This window comes from Trichomycterus rosablanca, chromosome 14, assembly GCF_030014385.1.
Source record: "Trichomycterus rosablanca isolate fTriRos1 chromosome 14, fTriRos1.hap1, whole genome shotgun sequence".
Lineage (NCBI taxonomy): Eukaryota > Metazoa > Chordata > Actinopteri > Siluriformes > Trichomycteridae > Trichomycterus > Trichomycterus rosablanca.
In genome coordinates this window covers 6,370,142-6,393,665 of record NC_086001.1, presented here as the reverse complement: position 1 = coordinate 6,393,665, position 23,524 = coordinate 6,370,142, and the positions used below count along the sequence as shown (strand labels likewise).

At 36.2% G+C, this 23,524-nt stretch overlaps 2 protein-coding genes across 3 annotated transcripts; one reads left to right on the top strand and one right to left on the bottom strand.

Moving 5' to 3' along the window:
- Positions 1-3,151: 3,151 nt before the first annotated feature.
- On the bottom strand, positions 3,152-17,550 carry spink4 (serine peptidase inhibitor, Kazal type 4). 2 transcript variants are annotated; one of them, XM_063008848.1, is made up of 5 exons: positions 17,494-17,550; positions 4,309-4,416; positions 4,197-4,234; positions 3,376-3,488; positions 3,152-3,246 (listed from the first exon to the last, which is right to left on the bottom strand). In XM_063008848.1, the coding sequence occupies exons 1-5, from the start codon at positions 17,510-17,512 to the stop codon at positions 3,201-3,203; spliced, it is 324 nt and encodes a 107-aa protein (XP_062864918.1). In that variant the 5' UTR covers positions 17,513-17,550; the 3' UTR covers positions 3,152-3,200. The 2 variants fall into 2 exon arrangements, with proteins under 2 accessions (XP_062864918.1, XP_062864919.1); XM_063008849.1 differs by lacking the exon at positions 17,494-17,550 and adding an exon at positions 14,760-14,779.
- mttp (microsomal triglyceride transfer protein) lies at positions 9,291-23,305 on the top strand. The gene is made up of 18 exons (XM_063008847.1): positions 9,291-9,357; positions 10,549-10,736; positions 10,836-10,979; positions 11,601-11,708; positions 12,080-12,196; positions 12,801-12,940; positions 13,416-13,566; positions 13,658-13,815; positions 14,795-14,963; positions 15,292-15,399; positions 15,604-15,816; positions 15,896-16,107; positions 16,520-16,617; positions 16,823-16,944; positions 19,391-19,618; positions 20,227-20,351; positions 21,395-21,565; positions 21,881-23,305. Exons 1-18 carry the CDS (start codon positions 9,303-9,305, stop codon positions 22,023-22,025), a joined length of 2,652 nt encoding a protein of 883 aa, XP_062864917.1. The 5' UTR covers positions 9,291-9,302; the 3' UTR covers positions 22,026-23,305.
- Positions 23,306-23,524: the final 219 nt, after the last annotated feature.

Genomic DNA, 23,524 nt, shown 5'->3' with positions numbered 1-23,524 from the left:
TCCAGATTCCCTTTTATTTATAATATTATATTTGGGAGCTGGTGAAACTTTGATTCTCTCACAAAGTTTGGCAAAAAGTAGTGGGACATGACCCATCATTGCTTGCAAAGACTGATCCTTTATACTGATCATGATACCTTCACCCATTACCAACTCGTCTGCTTATTGTGAAATGTTTCAGCAAGGTGTAACTTGAATATTTTATAAACTTTTCACTCTTATTTTGCATCTGTTAAGCAATGTGACTTTTACATTAAAATTACATTTAGAAATTTGCCCATGTATGACCAAACCGAGCCTTGGTCCAAAATGAAGTGTCCTATTAGTCATGGAATTTAAATGTCTGACCATCTTTATTCTCAAAGAAGAACGTGGCAATCCAAAATGATTTGGATTGTACCATTATGGGTCTGAAGTTTTGCATCAGTTGGGTTTTTTTTCCCTGTTTTTTATTTATTTTTTTAATTAAATAGTATTTTTAATGGTCATTTAATGGTCTTGTTCGAGTCTTAGCTCTGCAATGGGATGGCTGGGCACCTGAGGGAGAGATTGTGGCCTCTGCTAGAACACTGTAAAAAATATAAAAGGACAAATCGAAGGCACCTAGACAGAGATGAAAAATAATGGATAATCAGTAAGTGAATCAGTGTGAAACTCTCCATACGTGACAGTAATCTCTGTGTGAACCTGCCTCAGGCAGGTGAAAAAAAGTGGTTGGCTACTACACATGTCGGAGAAGGCGTGTGTTAGGTATGGCCCATCACAGGTTAAGGCTTGCAGCCTGGAAAACTGTCTTAGGCCTGGAATACGCACTGTACAATCTATCAGAGAGTAATAATTAAGAAATTTTATTTGTGCTGAACATTTCAAATAGAACCCCCTTGATCTAAAAACATCCTCAATTCTATGAAGCATGGAAAGTCTCAAAGAGTCTAATAAGTGCAAACTATAACTAATTATATATACAGTATATATATATATATATATATATATTAATTCTCCTGAACTTTTATTTAACTGACAAAAGTCCAAAGCAATGATTTTTCTTTGGTAAATAGAATTTAGAAGTTTATTTGTGTTTTTTATGATTCTTCTCTTCAGGATGTACCATACACTGTCAAAAGAGGACAGATCAATACTGCAGGCAGACTAGTTGATAACAGTCTGGGTGGTAGCACGGTAAACTTCAGGTCAAGTTTTCCTGAAAAGCAGCTGGAATGACCAGAACACACATTTCCACTATCTTTTGGTCTATCTGAGAATTTTTCTCTGCATAATAGTTACAGGGTGCATTCTTGTTGCAGCAACAGTCTGTGTGACTGTGACAATGGTTTCTGAAGTTTTCCAAGCACATGTGGCAATATTTAGAACAGTAGCATGATGGGTTTTAATGCAATGCTGTCTGAGGGCTCAAAGGTCACATATATTCCACAGTGGTTTTTGGTCTTTCCCTTCATTGGCTAAGATTTTTCCAGATTCCCTTTTATTTATAATATTATATTTGGGAGCTGGTGAAACTTTGATTCTCTCACAAAGTTTGGCAAAAAGTAGTGGGACATGACCCATCATTGCTTGCAAAGACTGATCCTTTATACTGATCATGATACCTTCACCCATTACCAACTCGTCTGCTTATTGTGAAATGTTTCAGCAAGGTGTAACTTGAATATTTTATAAACTTTTCACTCTTATTTTGCATCTGTCCCCATTTTTTGTGGGTTGCAGGTATAATTTTTTATATATTTGCAAAATACAATGGAGTTGGTGTTTAAAAACAATGTCAAAACAAAGTCTTTGTACTTTTGTTAGTTAAAAAAAGGTTCAAGAGAATTCACAAATTACAGATTCTTGATTTATACAAAGTGCCCCAACTTGTCTGGAAATGGTGTAACCTGTAATAGGATATACATTTTCAGGGTGTGTAAACAGACATCACTCACACTGAACCAGCAAGATATTCTGAATGAGGGGCATGCTGGATCAGGCCACAGTTTTAACTCAGATCTGTCAGGTGTGTTTATGTCACGTTGCAAATCCAGAACAACCAGAATTATGTTATTATTTAAAACAAGCCTGAAACAAGGACACGTTCAACTCAGACAACTGCTATACCAAAGAATGCATTCTATATATATACTGTATATTCATCATTCTTAACAACTTTGTAGTCTGGGATGCAACAGCAAACAAAAAGCAAATGCTGACCTCAAAGATGAACAAATTAAAAAGTATTAAATGGTTTATGTGGCCACAGTTCAGAACCACTGATACAGGCTGTTACTATTTATTAAGGAGATACCAAAAAATAATGTAATAAATAGCATTGTTAAATGGGTTTTACTCAATGGCTTTTATGGCACAATGTTTTGATTACATTATAGTGCCTTAATAAATAAAAACAATAGTAATAATGACTCTTGATTAAGAAGCAACAAGGTTTGAATTTCAATAGCCAAATGTTTTGATAAATTGCTGAAATTCAAATCCACAATCCTTCAGTTATTACCACACTGAATTAATAATAAACCCCCCCAAAGATGAGCAGTTAAGATTTAAGGGTTCTTGGTTAGTGCATCTTTGGAAACATTTAGATTTGTTTCCAAAGAGGAATACAAGTAGTGAACAGTATATTACACTTGTTTACCCAAGCCTGGGTATAAAATTTACAGCCTTGTGGCTATTTTTTAATTTTGGGTTGTGGGATCTGAAGTGTCTGTTCAGTCTCCAGATCTGTTCTAAGCAACGAAGTGTTAAAAGGCTAACAGTGGCTCTGTGTAAATACACAAACTTATCATTAGCACATGCTTTTCATACAATTTCATCTTAGTGCTAAGGCCAAAATAGCTGTGGAAAAGTTTGGGGATTTAAACCCACAAGGTTTAAGTAACCAATTTCCTTACTCTAGTACAAATAGTACCTTCCAGTTGGCAACCCATAGCTCTAGTCACTAGGCTACCACTGCCCCTCTGAATTAAATCAATCTGAGCTTGTTAACATTCTGACTTTTACCGAGTGTGTTACATGACCTCTTAAGTAATTAGATAACTGCAGAAATCTGTTCATGATCAAAATATTATTGTTAATTAATCAGAGCAGAATAAATAAATAAGCAAAATGTAAAATGCATCATTTTAAATGCTTTAATGTGATATTAAATCAGTAGCAATGATACATTCATTGTTCATTGTTGTTTTGCAAAATCAGCAGTTACCATCCTTTGCAATTAAAATATTGGTTTTGGTTTGCCTGCAAAAGAAAGAAAAAGGGATGAATGTTATTTACATTTAATGTTTAATGGATCTTAATGTTTCATTATAGAAACCTCTGATTAGTATTTTTCTCACTAATTAAAATTAGTACTAGCATTATACTTACAGTCTCTGTACACAGAGGGCACACTCGTTAGCGTAGGTGCTACCATCAGTACCACACACAGGAGCAAAGTTCATGGGACAGGCTAGGATCTCAGTCATCCCACTACATGCGGGCTGTAACACAACCGTACATGCACACACACACTTACTCATACTTAAGTACAAGTGTCGATTCAATACAGAGAAATTAATCAAGTTAAAGTTTGTGCACCCCCTTTTATTATTATTATTATTATTAGTAGTAGTAGTAGTAGTAGAAGTAATAGTAGTCGTAGTAGTAGTAGAAGTGCTAAAAGCCATAGGATATTTTATAATAATAATAATAATAACAATAAAGCAGTGTAGTCTTTAGCATTATCACAAAATTTGAACGTTTTAATATGGTTCCTATTTTTATTAAATAGGTTCAGTGTGCATCACATGTTTGCAGTGCAATAATGCAGTGTTATAAAATACATCTATAAACACCATTAAAAAACACAACAGCACTTACCTCAACTAAAAAAGTAAAACCCATTTTGGAGATTATTCTCTTTATTCTTGTTTATGTCAGAATGGACTTTAGTTTTGTTGTTTTTACACTTTTAACTAAGGGATTTTATTCACTCCAGAGATTCTACTTTATGAAAAGATTTTTTTTTCTAGCAATAAAAATACACCCTTTGTTTAAACACAACCTTTGTAACACTGTAAATTTTTACCTTTTTTTTAGTATCAGGCATTATAGGCATTGTTAGCTTAAATCTTTGTTCAAACCAATGTTTTTGAAGACAAAAAGCCTTAATATTTGAGCTATTAATCCTGATGGGTGTTTACCCTTACCTTCCTGTGGGTCTGTGTGGAAACATCTCCCTGTGATCCTGAAACAAACATACATTCAACATTCAGTCCAAATTCCAATGCAGTTCAGATTATTATGTGTTAGAAAATCTACCTGCAGTGAGGAAAACCAACACGGCAAACACGAACATGGACATTTTAGGAGAGCGTCTGTAGTGTGGTCCACAACCGGAACAATATGGCGTATGATGGGAACACACACCTGTATACACAACCACTTCCAAGTTCACTTCACTGATAACATTTATAGCTTTACACAGCATAATCCTTAGCTTTACACAAGCAGTTTCGGAGCAATTTACCTTTGATACATTAAAGGGTAAATACATACATTTTTACCATTGCACCCATTTTACTCATTTTGGTCTATAAAGTTCGCTTATTTCTTCCCATTAAAGTTGTGTTGGACATTTCAAAACCATTAATATTAGAGAACTGGCAGCTCAACAGTAAAGGTCGAATAATCAGTTGTTTTTGTTTAGAGCCCCACTACTGCCAGGCTGGCACTCTTGGGTCCTTAAACAAACCTGTAACCCTCAATTGCTTGTCATGTATTCAGTCACTGTAGTAAATTGCTTTAAATTAAAGTGTTTGCTAAATTACATAAACGTAAATGTAATTATGGGCAAGTGCCCTTTTACAGGCTTCACTATTTTGGAAAGGCTCATCACAAGATTATGTAGGCATGATTACTTCTATGTGAAACAACCAACAAAGTTGCTCGTCCTGTAAGGGTACATACCATAGCAAAAGCCTATCAGATTGCCCTAATCATTCCCCATTACAAAGCTGTTTGTCTGCATTTTTTTGTTAAACACTGTGTTTTTAATGCATTTTTTTCCTAAAACTAAAAAACTGGACCAGTGCTGTCATTGTGATCATATCATCCAATTCAGCAATTAAAAAATAATCTGGTGGACTACACTGTGAGCTGAAACAAAGTTAGGTGTCAACATATTCACCCTGGACAGAGAGTCAGTAGTACTGAATTTTACTGTGCTGAAGTAATTACAGTACTAAACAAATATAAGTTTGTATTTAAAATGTATGAATAGATTTGATTGTCTATTTAATATAGTTAATCAGTATTTACAATTTGATCTAGAATGATTTTTACACTGCTTTTGATAAATAAGTACAGAACAATTATGGATTAATATACAAAATCTTTCAAAATGTATTATTTTAAGTTTTGTTGATGCTATAAGCACTAAGTGTAAAACTCTATTAAAGTTTCAGGGTACCAGATATGGGTCCAAACACTTTTGAAATAACATTTAGCTTCACCCATCTTAATTGCATTTTAAAACAATATTTTAAGTATTCTAATTAACAAATTCAAATTTACTGCATATTTCGAATCTTAGTTGTGTTCTTATTATTACAACTTATACTATATTATCGATATTTCAGTATAAATAGTTTATATTGCTGTCTTTTCTTCTTTATCCCCATTCTGTTTTATATTACATCTTATTTTTGTATTCATTTAAATATTTGTACAGTTCTTGCTGGTATTCATTCGAAAAGACTATATTTTATAGTAATGTGTTATTTTGCATATAACAATTTTTAAATCTCAAAATTCAACACTATTGGATGATTTAAAAAATCAGGCAACCCTTTTACTAATAATAAAGCATGTGTCTCCCCCTGCAGGTAAAGTCTGATACCTTCAGAAAATAACCACAAGTTCACACCCAACTTGATTTCATTTTATTTTTATGTTTTACCATCATTTTATCTTATTCAGGGTGACGGTGGTTCCAGCTTCAGACGAATCACTGTGTGTAATGCAGTAACACACCCTGGACAGAACCCTAGATCCCAGCGGTAGTGGGCTAGCATAGATTACACCAGCACCACTTTTATAAGTGGCAACATTATTTAATAAGCACTTCTGTTTTCCAGTTTTGTCTAAAATTACCGATCAACATCACCACAAAAAATTTGTATTAAAAGCTGACATGCAAAAATGCATCATTAAGAAGTAAGAAGCACAAAATCCAGACCCTGATCAATTCTTGATACATTTCTGCTTTGAAGAAGCCAAAGGATGTTTTCAACCTACATTTGATAGCTGTTTAGTATGGTGGTGTATTTAAGATTGTAATGTGAGAATCATCAGGTCCAGTGATGAGCAGCTAATCCAACTTCTGCATGACAAAGACAGGAACCAGAAGCAAGGCTCAGAGTCTGTTGCTATAAAGCTCTTACACTACCCACTGTGCTGTTGTGTCCAAAATTAAGCTAAATGTCATCACTGTAGTAATAAATAATCAAATCATTTCCTCAGATCTTTACTACCAGAAATGATCAATAGATGCTTGATTATAATCAGACAACCAGATTTCCCTTTTCCTGATAATCTGATAAAAATTGATAGTTCAATTTAAAGCTCTAAACAGCTTCAAAGTCTTCACAGAGACACAGTTAATATTAATCACTGCTAGTTTATGCTAATCCCTCTGTATTCATTTGACTTTTATCACTGGTCTAATAACACACTGGAAAATCTTGTGTGGTGCACCTGTGCGGGGACGATTTGTGGTTTCATGTACTTTTCACAGCTGGGTGATAGAACCAATTATACTGACAGATATGTTTATGGTGTTTGCTGTGGATCTGCATTTGTAAATGATTAAATGATTCTGTTCCTTATAACATAAATAAAAGTGTTTAAATACCTACAGTAAATACATTATAAACCATTTTTTTTACCTCTGAAAGTACAATGTCTAAATTCAACCACTTCAACACTTACAACTTATTAAAACTAAATTAGCATATGGGTAATTCAGTAACAGAAGCTGGTGGGGCAATAAATGCTTATATGAAAAAGACTTTACTAATACTTTCTAGTTTTTATGTTAATGGTTTGTAGACAGACAGACGCGTGATAATTCAGGTGAAAGGTGATCACATTTTGCTCACATCAGCATTATAACATGTTTAATTACTTTAATGATACATGTAGGAGATGTAGATAATGGACCTTAGATGACCTCACACTGCAGTTGTGACCTGAGTGCCAGCATGGCATTTAAGATAATATCAATGAAAAATAGGTAGGGTTGCCAGATTGGGACATCCTTGTACAAAGTAAGAATCATTGTAATGAAATGTTTCTTCAGTAAACAGAAAACCAAGTTTTATTTAAATCCTAAAAGTAATGATCAGTTACTGTAATGTGGTAATTTGGCTCTGTATTAAAATATATACATAAAAATATTTATAATAATAATTATTATTATTATTTTTTTTTATTTATAGTTTTTTTTGTTATTATCATTTATCATTATTAATACAATAAGAAAACATATAAAAAGTGAATATACAAAATCAATATAAGTAATAATACTCAATACCACCAAAAGTGACATAGTGGCACAGATGGTAAAGTGGGTGCCTAATAATGTTCGGATAATATTAATAATATTTTTCCTGGTTCTGGGTTCAATCATCACATTTAGTCATGAACAGTAAAGAGTTTTGTATGTTCTTTCCATGTCTCCATGGATTTTGTCTGGGTACTCAGGTTACCTTTTACCTCCAAAACATGCAAATGGTTGATTGGCTTGAATACTCCCAGCTAGGCACAATTAAAGTAGCTACTTTTATTATTTCAGGTAAAGTTTAGATTTTGCAATCTGTAATCTGATAATTTATGTTTACAATCTGGCAACCCTGGTTAGTATCAGTCATTAATGTGATATTTTATGGCAATTATGAATGAACTTTGAATTATAGTAAATTAGCCATACAGGAAATGCCAAAGAGATCTGGCAACCTTATACCTTATAGCTTATAGCTAATGTAGATAGTTAAGTGACATTTTAGTGATGAATTTTACTGCTTTTGAAATACTGTGAATCAGAGATGTGATGGTGATTGAGGTGAGAAATGTGTTTTCATCAAGAGCTGATGATTGTGTTCCCCAATCTCCCTCCCCAACACACACACACACACACACACACACACACACACACACACACACACACACACACACACACACACACACACACACACAAAGACTACACTACCCACCAAAACTCTTAATGTCAGCCTGTTTTCCATTGGAATGAGCTTAAACACAGTTGGGCCAAATATATTTATATAGATATTATAGATATTTATATAGATATAGATAATTACAGTGCAAAAATCACATTTACATTTAGACACCTTATTTACCATTTTCAAGCTTAGAATATAAGTTATTTAAACTTACATTTTATATCCATTATAAACGTTGAATCATTATAAATTCATGAAATAAAAGTTAATATAAATGAAAATAAATATCAGTATGCATATAAATTATTTTTTTATAATGAATATTAACTAATCATACAAATTTCCTAAAACAGAATTTTAGATTTAAAGTGATTTTCACTCACACAAAATCTTTAATAAAATCTTGTATATAGTAATGCTTACATCAGATTATTTTCTACAAAACTAAGTGTTTTCAATGTTGCTTTAATTATTGAAATAAATAATTAATTCTAATAATAATAATAATCCTTAGTTATTTAACAATAATCTAAATGCAATCAAAAATCATTAAAATATGCTTTCAACTTTCTGGTTACAGTTTGGGGAGGGCCCTTTCTGTTCCAGAAAGACAGTGCCCTTGTGCAAGAGTGGAGTTTATCCATCCTAATGCCAATGATTTTTAAATAGGATGCCCAATACACTCATGTTTGAGGTGTCCACATTCTTCTGGCCATATATTGGTAAAATACTAATAATAATCCTATTAATCCTATTATAACTGACCCTCACACTTCCCATTGATCATACACACTGATTGACAATGTTAATCCCCTGTTTGAGACGAGGTCACTGACACGGCCACTCCCATTTCACATCTGGTGTTGATCTTTAATGTTTTGGGGGTGTTTCCTCAATCTTTGGGTCAGATCTCAAGCATTTTTAAGGCACTCTATCTGGCAACCAGGTTAATCAGTAGCTGACTGTACTTAGTACTGAAGTGTGGAGTTTGGAGTCTGACCTCCATACAGATAAACTGAAGGGAAGCTCCTATCTTCGCTTCTTGCTGTTTCTCTCTGGCTTTCTGTCAGCATGCGGTTATTTTTGCTGTGTATTTTTACTGCCTGTTTCACGGCATTCTCTCAAGGTAAGAGCACTCTGATTTGATTTTATTAGGAATAAGAAAATGTGAAGATTTGAACTGACTGATACAGCAGACTTACAGATAAAAAAGCAGATGTGACCTCTGACCTAAGCAAACCGATACTGATATGAGTCTGAACTTTTGGTGTTATGAAGCAGAAATACAAGAGCTGAAGAATTTTACATTTATATCATTTAGCAGATGTTATTATTTAAAGAGACGAACAATTGTAACCAAACACTTGGTAACCCATTGTGGGTATATCATCTTACATCCTATAAATGTGCATCATAGTTATTTTTCTACAGTCTCTTTAACGGCCGCCACATACATTACACTACATAGGGTGGAGAATCCATTACAGTGTACTGTATGTATAACATACTCAATAGGGACCGTGAGGGGTTGAAGTACTCATTGGAGTACCCATTTAGGATTTAGCCTAAAGGCGGCGGTGATGGGGCTTGAACCATCAACCTTTAAAATTCCAGGCCAGAAGCTTAACTACTGACCTATTACTGCCCCCAAAACACTTAATGTTTCTATAGGTTTATAAGGAATTTTTTGATTAGCTATCAATATCTGATCATCAACGTGTGTAGATGACTCCTGGGGATCATTTATTAAAAGACCAGATAAGGTTAATGATTAAAACGGCGGGTTAAGAAACATCTCAGTACCAGATAAATCTAAGAGTGCAATCACAACCTTCCAGTCACTAGTACCTTTTCATACCCTGTGAAATGATTTTACATAGGTAGTAGGGTACTAAATCTGAGCATAGAACTGAGATAGCAGAAAACAAATCCTTATATAGGTAGGTCCCTGACTACATATTTGCTAACTATACAGTGGTTTATCTATACCAAAGCACCATGATTAGTGCATGTATATAGATCACCAGACCATGGACTTGTTGCATGTCCTATTGCAAAATCATAATAAAATCAATAAGAATAAAGTCTCTCAGACAGCCTCCAGCCTTCAGTGTGCTAACAGAATGTGTCTTTCCAATAAAGAGGCCGATAAGTGTTGTGTACTCATATAAAGACTAAAACATGACTGAGTGTGTATAATGTTGGCATGGATGGTGCTTCCTGCATGCCACAAACTACAAACCATCCTAAATAAACACTTCCACTGACCCAGAGTCTCCTAGCATATGTGTTCTCAACATGCTATCTGTTATTTCAGGTGTAAGCGCCGGTCCACGGCTGAACAACGAACGCACTTACAAATTCAGCTACATCACTGAGCTTGGTGTTAACCGACCCAGAGGGACGAGCAAAGGAAACGCTGGATTTAAGATCTCCAGCGATGTGGACATTAACCTAGCATGGAGGAACCCGGACAACCAGGATGACCAGCTGCTAAGAGTGAAGGTGAGGAGAATGTGGGAGGAGCATGACACAAGTTATTAGCAGGAATATTCATTAAACAATCTGTTTTTGTAAATATAATCTCTGTCTGTGTTCCTTTAGATCTCAAACGTTGAGATCCAGAATGCCGCTCAGCGCTCACGCAAAAACAACATCTTCCATGGCACCACAGCAGAAGATATTCTGGGTAGAGAAAGGATGGAGGCTTTGCAGAGACCCTTTGTGCTGCTCTGGAGGATGGGCAAGGTAGTAGGAGGTTTTTTTTAGCCGTCATTTAAACATAAGGGCGGGTACCAAACAGGAAGTAGTATAAGCTAATGCACACGTTGTGCTTTCTGTACAAAGGGCAACAAATTTTCAGGTGATTGTGTGAAGCATTTAGACTGTAGTTACTCTAAAAATAAAAATAATAAATCCTTAACGCTGACTCTACTTGAAACAGTAGATAGGACTCATGATTTTATATACACAAATAAATATGTGGTATGTGGACACCTGACCATTAGCTTGTTGGAAATATAACTTTAAAACCATGGGCATTACTATGAAGTTGCTCCTGTTTAAGGTCAAATACTTTTTCAGATTGGATTTTCTTTGTCTAATATTAAAAGTAGAGGTCTAAAACATATAAATGTGACAAATATACTTAAAATAAAGAAACTGGAAAAGAACAAAAATTATCACAGCACTGTAGATAATTTCATGCATTTGTTAGCAGTGGGTGCAATTAAAAACATCTAAACTCAATAAACAGAAGGGCTGTCCACATACTTATAAAGCGTACCTGTCTCTTTGACCATGAGTGTAAGGCAGTTTATTTCCAACAACAAACAAAGAAGCTAATGACCTGTTATAACTCCTTCACAGGTGAGAAGCCTGTACACGTACAAGGGGGAACCGACAACCATCAAGAACCTAAAAAGGGGCGTGGCCAGCATGCTAATGATGCAACTCAAGTCTGGCAAGATGGCGGAGGTAATGGCTCAAATACCCCACTAATCACTATTTATTACACTTGCTTACATGGACATGCCATAAACCACACCCTATTCAATATGTAGTGCACATGAGCATTGTTATCAGTCTTCAACCGGAAGATAGTAGATACATAGTGCACACTAACACCATCATCAGTTCACTGTAGAAAGGTCAACGTAGTGAATATAGAAAATATTATACACTGTGGACGTGTTCCAAACCACACACGCTATACACTATACACAGTAGTACCCCAAAACATCAATTATTGTTGGATTTTCTGTGTGCTTAGTCATGAAGCTATGCATGTATTGTTACTTTGTGGGTTGATTTTGTGTGTGTGTGTGTGTGTGTGTGTGTGTGTGTAGGCTGATGCTTCAGGAAAGTGTGTAGTTGAATACAAGGCCACTAAAGATCAGGTGATTCGCACAAAGAACATGGAGAATTGCAAAACTCCAGAGGCTGGATTCAGTACACACAGTCAGGTGAGTGTTAATAATTATTCATTTATGTTCACAAAAGGCTTCATCATGGGCAGTGCCACCCAGAAGCACTGGGCACAAAGCAGGAATACACTCTCTGGTCAGTGTGCCAATCCATCACCGGACATGACAAATTTACACATTCACTTATTCACACATAGGGGCAATTTAGAGCAGCCAATCCACCCTCTGTATTTTTAGGGGAGGCATGGGGAAACCAGAGTTTTTGAGGAACAGCTATACAGACATGGAAGGACATACAGCATTAAAATCCTAAAATTAAATGCAATATTTTCATCAAGTCAAACTGTTTGATGAATAACCCAACAAGCTAAATTAAACCACACTAAACATTTAGGAAAATTGAAGAAAATTGTAGCTGAATGTAAGCATGAATATTTTAAAACAAGAACAATCCCTTCCCCTCGTAATGTGGCCATGTTTCACTGGTGCAGTGCATGTAGCAATAAGTACATAGCAACTTGGAATCTAGTATAAAACGACCATAAAACAAGGCCCTCAGAAAATGAAGATTATGGGTTAAAACCTTCTTAATATAATACTGTCCAATATTATAAACTGATTAAACGTTCTCTCTCTGTATCAGGTGCTGGGTGTGAGTGAAAAGTCCAGCACAGTAACAATCATCACTTTGGAGGACAACTTCATCAAATCCGCTGTTACTGAAGAAACACACATCCTTTCCATCAATGCCCGTAAAAGCGCTGCTGCTAAAGTCCTGTCCAGGTATGACACTAAAGACTGTGATGTGCTTTCTTAGAAGAGCTTATCCATGCATACAGAAAATATGACGTAAAGCTGCACTGCAACTAAGAAATAAATCAATTTAAAATGAACAGTCCAGCATTACAAATTGAAGTTAAGCTTTGGTACTAATGAAAACACTGTTTTAAATTTTGGCAGTGCCACTGGCCTGGTCGAGCACTCTGCAGGTACAGTTATGAGTGTCCGAGGAGATGACTAAAGAGAGTAAAACTTGTGTGCTAGCCTAGTACATTAAACTTATTTAATGAGTTTAATGTAAATTGCATGCACTTTCTGATGTAAAATACAACCAATAAAGGTACCAAATACATCCCTTTGGTACCAAAGTACTGAAAAGGTAAAGACAGTATAAATTAATTAGGTAATTAGGTAAGTCATCATGTTGTGAAAACAACATCAACCTGCTTGGTATTAAAGCAGAGTATTTGTCTTTCAGGCAGTCACTAACTTTGCGAGAGGTGACAGACGGACCGGTAGAAGCTGCAGGTAAAGATGCTGCCAGTGTGGTAAAGAGTCTTGACCCTAAACTTGTCTCTGTGGGAGTGATGACAGAAAAACCGAAGAGCAGCTGTAAAGGATGCCCAAATGTAAGTCTGCATGTGTGTTCTTGTATTTTTTTTTTCTTTTTTAAAAGAAGGCCATGTTAATTATTTACTATCTATTATTATCTATGTGTAGCTGATGGACACATGGAATTCAGTACGTGCTAAGATGGAACCAAAATTCCTGGCTAAAGCAACAGCCCCACGCAGCTTCATCACTCTAATCCAGAGTCTGCGACTGGCCAGCAAAGACGAAATCCTGACTGTTCTCCGCAACTGCAGCAAGAGCACACTGTAAGAGCTAGAGCCTTAGCTTTTGTCTATTTATTCTTCTTTATAGATTTTGATCCTTTTTGGTTTTGTTTAGCCCAGGCGTGGTTGAGAAGTAAAAAAAAAATACTGTTACTCAAGTAACACTAAAATCTTAAGTACTGTTAACTTCTGTCTAAAAGTCTGATTGTTGGTCTTAGTTTTATTATTATTTAAATATTAAGTGTTAGTACTGATATTGTGAGGTACTGAACTTGGTATGAACATTGTTTAGTATTTAGTGTTAGTACTGTTTGATTAAGTATTAATTCAGTATTAGTATTAGTAATTGTTTAGCATTAACATTGTTGAGTATTTTCTTGTTAGTGTTGTGTTGTTTAATATTAAGTGTTGAATTATTGAGTACTTAGTAATAGTATTCATATGTATTTGGTGTTTTGTTTATGATATTGTTGTTTAACATTTAAACTACTATTGTTTAAAGTTTTTAATATATTGTTTTAATGTTAGTATTAGTATTGTTTAGTATTTAGTTTTAGAATAATTTAGAATTTATTTTTAGTATTGTTTAGCATTAAGTGGCAATAATGTTGAATATTTAATGTTAGGATTAGTTAAGTTTAATATTTGGTAAGCATTGCTATTGTTTCTTATTTAGTATTAGTATTGTTTATTATTTATTGATAGCATTGTTTAATATTTGTTAGTATCCTTATTGTTTATTATTTAGTAAGTAGTGTTAAGTATTTAGAGTTAGTATAGTTTAGTAATATTTATTTGGTATTTAATGTTAGTATTAATATTGATTATTATTTTTTCTTTAGTGTACATGTTTTTCAGATCTTACATTGTCATGATCTAATAGTTAAAATTTAAATCATTTATATTTGTAATTATTTATTTTGCATGTTTAGCTAACATATAAATCTGTTTTATTTTAATTAAATTAATTTAAGTTAGATTCTTACTTTGATTTTCTGTTCTGCTTGTTTTCTGTCCCCAGTCCTCAGCTGGTGGATGCTGTGACCTCAGCTCAGACTCAGGCCTCTCTGTCGGCCATGCTGGAGTTCCTGGACTTTGGTAAAGCTGATGGCATGCTGCTGCAGGAACGCTTCCTTTATGCATGTGGTTTTGCTTCACATCCCACTGAGAGCATGCTCCAGGCCTTGCTGGTGAGCAAACCAGATTTCATTTAATCATAAATGGTTCAAGGAGGGTTTACCACACAATGTCCTAAATTTGGAAAGACAATAGGCTCAAATAAAGTTCAGATGTTATTTATTTGTGTTGTCGGAATACTTTTACCCTCTAGTATTTTGTGTTTAAAATAATATGTTTATGTCATGTTTTGCTCACTGTAGACAAACAGGTTTTTACTGTATAAGCTTCCAGTGCTACATTTAACTCAAACTAAAAGCAAAATTAAAGACAATTAAAATGGGGACAGGTGAAGTTAGCTCAGAAATAATCTGTGTCTGATATGCCTAATTGTGTGTGTAGGACATTTCTAAAGGGAAAATCGGCAGTAATGATATTAAGGAGTCGGTGGTGATCATCATGGGAGCTTTGGTGAGAAAACTCTGTCAGAAAGGAAAATGTGAACTACCGGTAAGTCTACATACTTATATATTTTTAAAATTATTTAACTTACTTAAATGTCAAATTATGAGCAGATAAAACTACTCACTTTTAGAATATTATTATTAGAACATCGTACGCCCTCTTTGAGGGCACAAAAGGCCATGACGGTTTCCCTCTTTGTGTAAGACCCTTCAGTCATATCATGTCTTCACTTTTCTTTGCACACTGCAGGTGGTGGAGACAGTAAAGCAGCAGCTACTTGCAGGACCAGACAGCACACAGGACGAGGCTGAGATTCACACGTACCTTCTGGCCCTGAAGAACACCCTTCTGCCTGAAGCAATTCCACTGCTCACCCGATTTACTGAGTCTGAGATCGGAGCTCTGAGCACCACTGCTATCACAGCACTACAGAGATACGACCATCAGCTTATCACCCCCGAGGTACATATCCCATATAACACCTAAAGTTTACATCTGATGTAGAATTTAGATACGTTTCTAATCAAAGAATCTGTTTCAGGTGAAGCAAACTCTGAATCGTGTATACCATCAGAACCAACGTATCTATGAGAAGAACATCCGTGCTGCAGCAGCCGATGTGATTCTGAGCAGCAATCCGTCATACGAGGAGGTAAAAAATCTGCTGCTTTCCATCGGCCATCTTCCACATGAGATGAACAAATACATGCTGTCTAAAGTGGAGGACATCCTGCACTTCGAAATGCCTGCCAGGTAAAGCTTACTTATACATGTATACTGTACAGCTATGTGCTTTAAATAGGCTTAAAATGTCAGACCAAAACAAAGGTCTGAAACAAACAAAAATATAATAGACATTTCCCAGTACTCCCTAACTCCACTCTCCAATCTGTATTGCTCTTAAATGCAAGCATGGCAGCCTCCTGTGCTAAACACCTATTGTCTCTAGATTCTGCTTTTGCAAAGAGAAAATATATGTAGCTTAACTTACTGTAACTGAACATTACATTCCTAGCAATTATAAAACATGGTAATATTTTTAATTATAGATTATGCTAAATGTTTTCGCAAATCACTGCATAGTGAATCTGTTTTCTCAAAGCCTGTGTATTATTGGATTAATGCCACTGTTCAGACTGACACTGTTCTTCTCTATGTTTTGCAGTAAAAAAGTACGGAAAGTGATGAACGACATGATTGTGCACAACTATGATCGTTTCTCAAAGTTTGGCTCCTCCTCCGCCTACTCAGGCTACATGACACGTAAGTGACCATCTGCTTCACAAAGTCATGAATAAAAGCAACTGGATGTTGACTGATTTCTTAATCATATCTAAAACTATAAAAAATTAAGTATGGGAAACCTGACTATTGCTTTGCTTGTATTGTTTATTGCTGTATAAAAAACTGGCCTTCATTTATTTCTTACATTACTTTATCCTGTATTATATATTTCATTTAATTGCAGGAAATACTGACCTTACGGCCACCTACTGCCTGGACATTCTGTACTCAGGGTCAGGAATCCTCAGAACGAGCAACATGAACATTTATGGCCAGAACAATGGTGCGCTTCTGCATGGCCTCCAGGTACTGCATGCACAGTCATACTGTACACAAGTGCAACTCAAAACTTACCTCATATGTAAATCTAGTACTGCATTTCCAATAACTGCTAATTATTCTAAATGGTTAGTCCACCACACATATTAGGCTGATGGTAGTTACTCATAGTTTACATGTTGAATGCAGCAGATATGATCAGCATAGACCTGAGGGACTTTGATTAAGACCAAATCTGTATGGCCAGATAATTGGGTTGGGTTGAGGAATCCCTGAAACAGCAAGGGGTGCTCACAGGCACCCACGATAAGCCACAAACCAAACAAGAGTCATTGATGCCAGAAGACATGAATGCTATTGTGTCTGGTACAGACCTACAGAAGGGGTGATGTGGCTAAAATTCCAAATGATTTTGATTCTAGCGATGGGGTAAATGTGTCAAAGACACAAAGTGCATTATGTATATGGCACTGCAAATTCACAGGCCAGTCTCCAATGTCGAAAACACATACAATAAGCACACAGGCATAGCAAAAGGATTTCCAGTCCAATAAGACCAAAATAAGGCTTTCTGACCTTGCTGCAAGAGGTACATTTACACTGAGAACATCATCCTCACAGAAAATCCTTGTGATGGCAGCATTATATTGTGAGGATATTTTTTACTAGCAGAAACTGGAAAACAAAAACTCAAAAACCATGTTGCCCTGCCTCTTGTCCACAAAAGAGTTTTGTTTTGCATAGAAAATGATGCATCGAAAATAATCGGTCTTCTCCAGATACAATAACCGTTTTGAGGCTCTTGGCTGCTATGACAGATTCTGCCAACAGAGGTCGCACTGTGATAATCAAACTGAGCAAAAAACATCATTGCTTCAAAAAGCTTAATTTCCCATCACTAAAGGGAATCAAATCTGTATGTCTGGACTGTATGAGTGCAAAAATAAACAAGAAAAGGTGTCTGTGTGACCTGGTTAACAACACACAACTCTGCAAACGATTGGCTGACAGCTGTGACAGATTATAAAGACTGACACCTTAATCAACCTATCAGGAGGAAAGGAAGCCAGAGGGGCGGGAACAAACTAAGATTTTAGTTTATTTTTTATCATTTAGTTTATTTGTTTATTAGGATTGAACACGGTCTTGGACAATTTAGTGTCTCCAGTTCACCTCACTTGCACGTCTTTGGACTGTGGGAGGAAACCGGAGCACTTGGAGGAAACCCACACGGACACGGGGAGAACATGCAAACTCCACACAGAAAGGACCCAGACCGCCCCACCTGGGGATTGAACCCAGGACCTTCTTGCTGTGAGGCGACAGTGAGAGGTTCATTTAGAAGTGATTGAGGACCACCGTCCACTAAAGTCCAGAAATCTACACCCTCTGTAGTGAGGACTCTGAAAGGCTCACTTTAAAGTGGAAAAACACATACATTTCAACACCTAGAAGTGATAACTTAATAGTATAAATGTAATATTTAAATGCATTTAAATAAAACTTGCTGGTTGGTTATGACCATTTTTGTGGAGCGCCATTAACAGGAACACTTTTCCTTACTTCAGACTGGAATTACCCTACAAATGGCATTTGTGGACAGTTTAAAATGAACTGACCATTATTACGTTTTATTAGGCTTTTAACGTCATGTTTTACACACTTTGATTACATCTATGACAGGACAGGTAGTTACTCGATACACAAGATTCATCAGTTCAAGACTTTAATGTCCAACAAAGTCTCGAACAATTTTGTATGACCTCACTTGCATGTCTTTGGACTGGGATTACATTATGGGAGGACTGGGAGGAAACTGGAGCTCCCGGAGCAAATCCACACAGACACGGGGAAAACATGCTCCACCTGGGAATTGAACCCAGGACCTTCTTGCTGTGAGGTGACAGAGCTACCCACTGAGCCACCATATCATCCTATGAACTGATCATTAAAAAAGTAATAATAATAATAATAAACACTGAAAATAAAATTAGGAGTTTTATTCCTGACATGTACATCAATTGTTCACTCCCTTTACTTTTTCTAAGTTGCAGATGTGAGTGATTTTATTTTAAAGTGCCCTGTATAGGGCTTTTTACAGGCAGTAAATGCCCTTAGGTGCGAGCTAGTGAGTGAATGGGTGAGTGTGAGATGCCTAATGATGGACTGCTGTCCTGCCCAGAGAGTTCCTATGTGGCTCCAGACTAACTGCAACAATGTTCAGGATAAGAAAGTTACTGAAAATAAATGTATAAATGCCATATTAATTTATAGTATACTTCTTATCACAAATAGCCCAGTAAAAATCAGTGAACTGCACCTTATATACCAAGTCACATTTAATTTCTATTAAAAATGCTACATTGTGCTAAACATATATGGTATGGTACTCTTTGTAAATGTAAGACTCTCCTCACTCTCCATACTTTATTTCCAACTTTTAACTTGGCTCACCTGACTTTCTTTCTCCCAGGTGTCAATTGAGGCTCAGGGTCTAGAAACTCTAATTGCAGCGACAGCTGACGAAGGTGAGGAGGATCTGGAGTCATATGCTGGAATGTCAGCGCTGCTGCTGGATGTTCAGCTTCGACCCGTTACCTTTTTTAAAGGCTACAGTGACCTGATGAGCAAAATGTTCTCCTTATCTGGAGATCCCATTAACGTGGTAAAGGGTCTTATCCTGCTCTCAGACCACTCTCAGGTGAGTTACATCAACCCAAAATGACCAGATTTAGAGTCTATAGAGGACACTGTTTAAAGTTCTATTGACCTAAAAAGGCTTAGCATACTAGGCTTAACTCAGATAACACATTAGGCTAGGCAAAAAAATCCATATTGAATGTCAGTGAGCTTTGATCCTTAAGATGGTACTGCATCAAAGACCAACTCGAGTGGAAAATCCACCTTTTAAATTGTTTTGGAAATAATTATTGTTGGGTTCTCTAGGCCAAAAAGACAAAGGACTATCCCAGTTGTTACCAATGCACAAGTCAGCGTCTGTCATGGTATGTGGAGTGTGTTAATGCCACTGGATAACCTGAATGGAAAACTAGCACATTTGTGAATGCATTATTAATCCTGAGGTGTATGTATGCATTTTGGAGCAACATCTGCTGCCATCTAGACAACGTCTTTCTCAGGAATGTCCCACCATGTCCCAACAACAAGTGGCACACTATGAAATGCCATGTACAATGAATGAGACCCCAGAGAAGCTAGTGTTATTAAGCAAAAATGGGCCTCCTTTATTTAAGGCCATTCTTTAAAAAGCTAACCCTATGAACACATCTTTCACTCTTTGTGTTTCAGGTGATCCCTCTCCAATCAGGTCTTCGAGCTGCTTTTGAGTTCCAGGGTGGTTTAGCCATTGATATTTCTGGTGGCATGGAGTTTAGTTTCTGGTATAGAGAATCCAAGACCAGCGTCAATAACAGGTACCAGAACAGCCGTGTATATACTTTATTTAACCAGGTTGCTACCCATATCATCCAGCTTTATTAGAAAGAACACAGCTACATGAAATTAGCATCATAGAGGTACAGCACGTAGATCCATTGCTAGCTACTTCGGTTCTGTGACACATCCCTGTCTGAATTTGGCTTTAGATCTAGCTGTTGATCAAAGCTAGCATGTTGCTGTAAATCCAGACAGGCTTATTGGGATTCTGTCATCTCTTCAAGCAGCATCTGTACAAGGTCCCAGTCTGATAGCTGCTGGCTGCTAGCCTGGAACGGCTGGCTAATTTGGCAGGGCTAGTCAGATAAAGGTCAGATTATGGCAAATAAAGGCCATTGCTTTTTACTAGTTTAGATGTTGAATCTTAGGATCAAATATTAAATATATCATTTGGAAGATTAGTATAGTGTAGCATTCTTTTACATGCTAAAAATACATTTATGCTTAGCATTTAGGTGATGGTCTTGTAGATGGCATGTTATCAGCTTAGGATAGGCAGTGGCAGGTGCATCCTTTATAGGTTATACCACATTTAATAACACACACACACACACACACACACACACACACACCACATGCAGCACATGCTTCTCTTAAATAATGTTCACCATGTTTATAAGATGTTTTAGTATTAAGTACCTTAAAATGGTGATGTTTTCATCAATTATTAGTGAAAATATGTGTATTAATGTATTTATTCAATGTGGCTGAATTGCACACACACTGATTACACTTGTGCATTGTTTCAGTACACATTCCAAAAGTTCCAACCACCTTTTACTTTGGTTGGCATCTAGTTTTAAATAAAAAAGATCAAACCAATGTAGAGGAGATAAAAATCACCTTGGCTAAGCAGTGAAACCTGAGTTATGCAAAAACATAAAAGAGTGAACAGCTCATGGCTTCTCCAGTGTTGCATCCCAAAGGCTAACATAGCATCAGTCACTCCCACAGTGGAACACCACTTGTTGTCCTCTGTATATCGTTCTATAAAACTATGCCATTTATCTGACTTTAATAGGGGTTCCCTGGTGGTGGTGGGTAACGTAACGGTGGATACTGATTTCCTAAGTGCTGGGTTGGAGGTGAGCTTTGAGACAGAGGCGGCGCTGGATTTCATCACCACAGTACAGTTCTCCGAGTATCCCTTCCTTGTCTGCATGCAGATGGACAAAACCACCTTTCCATTTAGGTATGATTCCAAAAAAACAATTAGCACAATTACACACTGAAGTGCAATGCAAATTTGCTGTAAAGTTATTAAACTAATAAACAATAAAACATATACAAGTAACTGTAAATAAAAACACGTGTGACAGTAGGTACAGTACTGTTCTGTACTGTTTGTGAAATTCCGAAAATGTCATTAAAATTTCTTAACAGGTGTATGTAGACTTTTGACATTAACTGTATGAAACTTTACATATCTAATAGTCAATTTGCTGCTAGAAAAGTTAGCATTTTTAAAATATAACTGTGTAAACTGTGCATGTTTGCCCTTTTGTAGGGAGGCGGTGCATAAATTGGAAAAAGTGTCCACCAGAGCACCCTACGCCTGGCACAGGAGCCGTGAGCAGCTTATACCAGGCTCAGAGTTTCCTCTGCACCAGGAAAACTCCAACATGTGCAAGAAAGTGTTCAACAGTGACTGATAAAACTAAAAATGCAGAACCAATGCTAATAGCTAGCTGGATTAGCTAAATGCTAGTGTACAAGCAAAAAAATTGGATTGTATCATGTACTTTTAAAATACTAAGGAAAACAGATTTTGGGTATAGCCTTTTTATAATACTATGGGTGTGTTCGAAAACCTAGCGAACTCTCTACATAGACAGCATTTTACGTCATCTTACGCGCGCTCCCGAGAAGGAGGCTGTTTGAAATCCTAGATGCTCACTACTAAGGTATCTTAAAATTTCAACGCTATTTAGACTCAGGAACGAGTGAGCATCCGATGCTGCCTTAGCGGTGGAGGAAATCCCAGCATTCAATGCGGCACAACTTTTTTTTTTCACAGAAAAATAAAAAACATGGCGGACAGAGTGGAGAAACGAATTATTTAACGAGTTATTTTCAAACGTAAATAAATTATTATTGATTTTTCATTTGTATAAACCTGCACAAGTGTCATTTATTTGCAAATTCGGGCTTGTCATCGAATTTAACCGTTTTCGGTACACGGAGGGCGATGTTAGTTGACATGCTAGTGCGTTGTGCCACCCCATCCCATTGGTTTGAATGGCAGGAGGCTAACTGTGTTAGCTTAGTTAGCAAATCACTGTCTAAGTAGCGCGTTCGAATAACATGCCTTATAAGTCAATGACATTAGAATCCTCTCTACTTAGGCAGCTGCCTATGTAGGCAGTAAGACAGCAAGGCAGCTCACTAGGTTTTTGAACACACCCTATGAAAGTCCATCCTCATAGTATTTAAAGTATTTCAAGTTTACCATTGTTTTATTTTTTTATTTTTAAAGAGATTTAACACAGAATGCTAATGAAGCTAAATATGAGTGATCATTAAAAAAAGCTAAAGCTGGCAGGTAGCAAAATATCAAGTGCATTTGCTAGCTTTAGTGCTACCAATGTTTTTAGCAGAATTTGGGGTGAAATATACCTCTATGTTTACACTAGTATAAATGGATAACTAGCATAGCTTTAGCTATCTTACACAGTTATAACTGGTGCTGTGGTATATTTTTATGTTTATAATGTGTTATTACACATTTGTGGTTATTTATTTGGTCAAATCACTTTACGATACGCCTCGTTAAAAACGCTTACCATTCCACCACAACAGATGTTTACAGCATTTTATGACATAAATGGTGCCTTATGAAATTTACATTTCACCTTTTTTTCTAGGGGTGCAAATATCCTTTATTAGAATATTTTTTTGTTGATGGTGAATAAAAACACAGAGAGGCTTTAAACTTTTGTCTAATTTCTTGTCTGATTCATATTTGTCCCATCTGAGTTTGTAAATATTATTAAATAGTAATACCTGGAAGAAGAATTTTTGTGGCATCTACATGTATAAAATATATATTTTTCATACCCAGCTACAGTGGCAGGAGGCAGAGTGTCCCCGACTGTTCCCAATCAGGTTGCGAAGTAAAAGTTTTTTTTTTTAATTTACTTCATGGCAGTTA

Bases quoted from the DNA above. Each gene is read 5' to 3' on its own strand.
- mttp (XM_063008847.1), top strand. From the start codon at position 9,303: ATGCGGTTATTTTTGCTGTGTATTTTTACTGCCTGTTTCACGGCATTC. The intron at 16,108-16,519 runs GTAAAGCTTACT...TATGTTTTGCAG, and splicing joins CACTTCGAAATGCCTGCCAG to TAAAAAAGTACGGAAAGTGA. The intron at 16,945-19,390 runs GTACTGCATGCA...TCTTTCTCCCAG, and splicing joins CGCTTCTGCATGGCCTCCAG to GTGTCAATTGAGGCTCAGGG.
- spink4 (XM_063008848.1), bottom strand. The intron at 3,489-4,196 runs GTAAGGGTAAAC...GTTGTGTTACAG, and splicing joins CCACACAGACCCACAGGAAG to CCCGCATGTAGTGGGATGAC. The intron at 3,247-3,375 runs GTAAGTATAATG...TTTCTTTTGCAG, and splicing joins GCCCTCTGTGTACAGAGACT to GCAAACCAAAACCAATATTT.